At 46.1% G+C, this 3,036-nt stretch overlaps 1 protein-coding gene across 1 annotated transcript; it reads right to left on the reverse strand.

Annotated features, from left to right (window-relative positions):
• Positions 1-225: 225 nt before the first annotated feature.
• Positions 226-2,288, reverse strand: LOC101598904 (DDB1- and CUL4-associated factor 8-like). Its single transcript, XM_045140511.1, has 2 exons — positions 1,795-2,288; positions 226-1,753 (listed from the first exon to the last, which is right to left on the reverse strand). Exons 1-2 carry the CDS (start codon positions 2,286-2,288, stop codon positions 226-228), a joined length of 2,022 nt encoding a protein of 673 aa, XP_044996446.1.
• Positions 2,289-3,036: the final 748 nt, after the last annotated feature.

Genomic DNA, 3,036 nt, shown 5'->3' on the forward strand with positions numbered 1-3,036 from the left:
TTATATTTTACCCCTAATTCCTATCAGGATAAGGAGTAAAGAGAGTAAAAAAAAAAAGTGAGCAGCAATTAATAAGCAGTGGAAAGAGTGTATAAAGCAACTAGATGCAAGAGATGAATTTTTCTTAACTTTCAGAAAACAGAAGACAAAAGAAAAAAAACTGATCAAGCTGAATTTTAAAGTAGTGTACTGAAGGGGTACTCAGCTTTAAGAGGTACTGGGCATTCAGGATGGGGGTAATTCTACTCTCTCTTGGCTATCCTCCTCTTCACTGTAGGTGACATCTGCCCCTGCACTGCTGGCACCAAGTCTAGGAGCAGTCCTATGCCTCCTAAAATGACTTTCTGTAAATTGACTTGTAAGGAAGAAGAGCATGTTGTTGTCAAAGAGGGAAGCTTGCTGAAAGCTAAGGTCATCTTGTTTCTGCCTGTTCAACATAACTACATCCTTTATTCCACGAAGCTCAGTGGGAGCTCCAGCTGTGGGGGCCCAGACCTTGACTTCCTCATCTAGGCCACAGCTTGCCATCACAGGCAGGTTAGGATGGGGATCAATAGAGGTTACAGAACCTCTCTCATCTGCCTCCAATAACTGAACAATCTGGCAAGATGATTTGTCCCAAAAAAAAATGTGCCCACAGTCACTACCACTCACCACAAATTCACTTCTGGGGCCATAAAAATTGACACTCTTTACTGTGGCATTATTTTTGTGTCCCTTGTATCTCTTCTGATACTGAGCTCCATCATAATCAGCAGAGATGAAGAGGAAGATATCATCATCATTATAGCTGGCTAGGAGCTCAGTGCCATCATGACTATATGTAAGGCCTGTGACATATGGTGGAGAATTGGTTTCAGCCAGGTGATGAGGACAGAACTTCTTGAGTACTCCATTGTTCTCTTTCTGGTCAATTTTCCTCTGGTCATAAATCCTTACAAACTGATCCTGTCCACCCACTCCAAATTGATAGATATTAGCAGGATTGGTACAGATTGCATATAGTCCCACTTTCTTCTCATTCTCTTTTGTCACAACCACTTTTGAAGCTGGTGGACTTTGCCGGAGGTCAATTTTGAACACAACACCATCTTCACCACAAGAGAGGAACTTGAAAGGGGAGTCGGGCTCCAGAGCCAACTTATGAGCTGCTCCCCTGTGCCTCACCAAACACTTGGTGATCTTGGTGGATGGCATAGCAGAGAGGTATGCTACCCGGACGCGCCCATCAAGACCAGATGTAGCCAGCATGGAATCATCACAATTAGGAAGGAACTGAGCCTGCAGGACATTATTTTGGTGGCCACTGTAAAAGTTCAGTACTGGACGCTGGTGTACCCAGTCCCAAACAATCACATGCAGGTTATCACTTCCACTGGCCAGCCTGGTACCACGCTGGTTAAAGTGCACTGTATTGACACATGCGGCATGGCCTGCTAGACCATACTGTAGGCAGAAGCGCTGGACAAAGACTCTTGCACCACAGGCATCACGCACAAAGTGGGCACTTGACCCCAGCTGCCTGTCCCGCAGCCTGGAAAGAACTTGCCAGCGAGGTCTCGGGAGAGCACTTGTCTCTAAGGACAGCCACTGGTCTAGAGAAGCATTTTCATAAAAGTGACTCTGCTCACCTCTGGCCCTCCTGGGCTGAGAACATCCCTCAGGCTCTTCCTGGGTCTCACTATTGTTCTCCACCACCTCCAATGGAAATGGGTACTGTCTCAGCATGTGCTCCAGCAGGGTTTCTGTATGCCTATCAAATATTTCAGCGTCCTCCAAGCCAAAAAGACTGACTCCACCACCATTGTCATCACGATCACCACCTGTAAGATTGTCACCATTACTATCATCTTCACCATCCTCATAGCCATCACCATCACTACCATCACCATGGCCATTTCCATCACCACCACCACTACCATGGCCATTGCATTGCCATCACTAGCACCACCACCACTATGGCCAGCACTATCACCACTGCCGCCATCATCATGAACGCCATCACAGCCGACAGCAGTGGCACCAGAATTGCCCGGGCCCTTACCTTGACTGACTGTGCTGTCTCTTATAGGGGCACTGCCATGTCCGTCACCAGCCCCAGCTGAACTCAGACCCATTACTGAGTAGTTAAGTGGGCTGCCGTGGGATGAGGACATCTGTCCCTCCGCCTGGGCGCCATCCTTCTCCTCCTCCTCCTCTTCAGCGCAGCTTTGGTGCTCGAGGTGTGGCACGGCCTTCTCCTCTTTCCCCTTCCCACTGCTGCTGCTCGGTTGGTCTTGGTCCGACATTTCCAAGGATGGAGAAGGTCACAGAAGCAACTTGCGGAAAACAGCAGACTCTGGAATTTCAGGGAAGGAAGCAGACCCATCCTAAATGAAGACCACAGGTTATAGGAGAAGATTTCAGGGGCGAAGAAAACTGGTGGCAGGGGAAGCGGCATAGGCCAAAATGGCAGCTTCCAGAGCACTTGAGCTGAGGTATGTAAATGAAGTATGGAAGCTCATGAGGTTCAGAAAGAATATTATTTCATATCTTGCGATATCCAGGAACTGCTTATTTTTTGTAGGCCCTGAATTTGGCCTCCATACCCATGCAACTTTTATATGTTTATTTGAAGATGGAAACTTGCTACACTCATGAATAATTGTGTTATTAAACCTCTCAGTATTTTAAAGTAAATTTGCCGTATGAAATGATGGTATAGGAAAGAGCAGAAACATATTCACTTAGAAACCCACAGCGCCTGACAAGAAATACCTTTCTTTAAAATCAATTAACACTTTCTGACAGGGGAGATTGCTCAATGGTTAAAAGCACTTGCTTTCAAAGCATGTTGACCTTACTTCAGTTCCCTAATGTGTTGACCTTACTTCAATTCCCTAATACCTATGTAAATTCAGATGCACCAAGTGCCCCATCCATCAGGAGTTCTTTTGTAGCAGCAAAGTGGCCCTGGTATGTCCTCACAACACACGTTAACATATACACACACTCTCTCTTTCTCTCTTTCTCAAATAAGGAAATAAATAAATATTT

This window comes from Jaculus jaculus, chromosome X (assembly GCF_020740685.1).
Source record: "Jaculus jaculus isolate mJacJac1 chromosome X, mJacJac1.mat.Y.cur, whole genome shotgun sequence".
NCBI classification, from domain to species: domain Eukaryota; kingdom Metazoa; phylum Chordata; class Mammalia; order Rodentia; family Dipodidae; genus Jaculus; species Jaculus jaculus.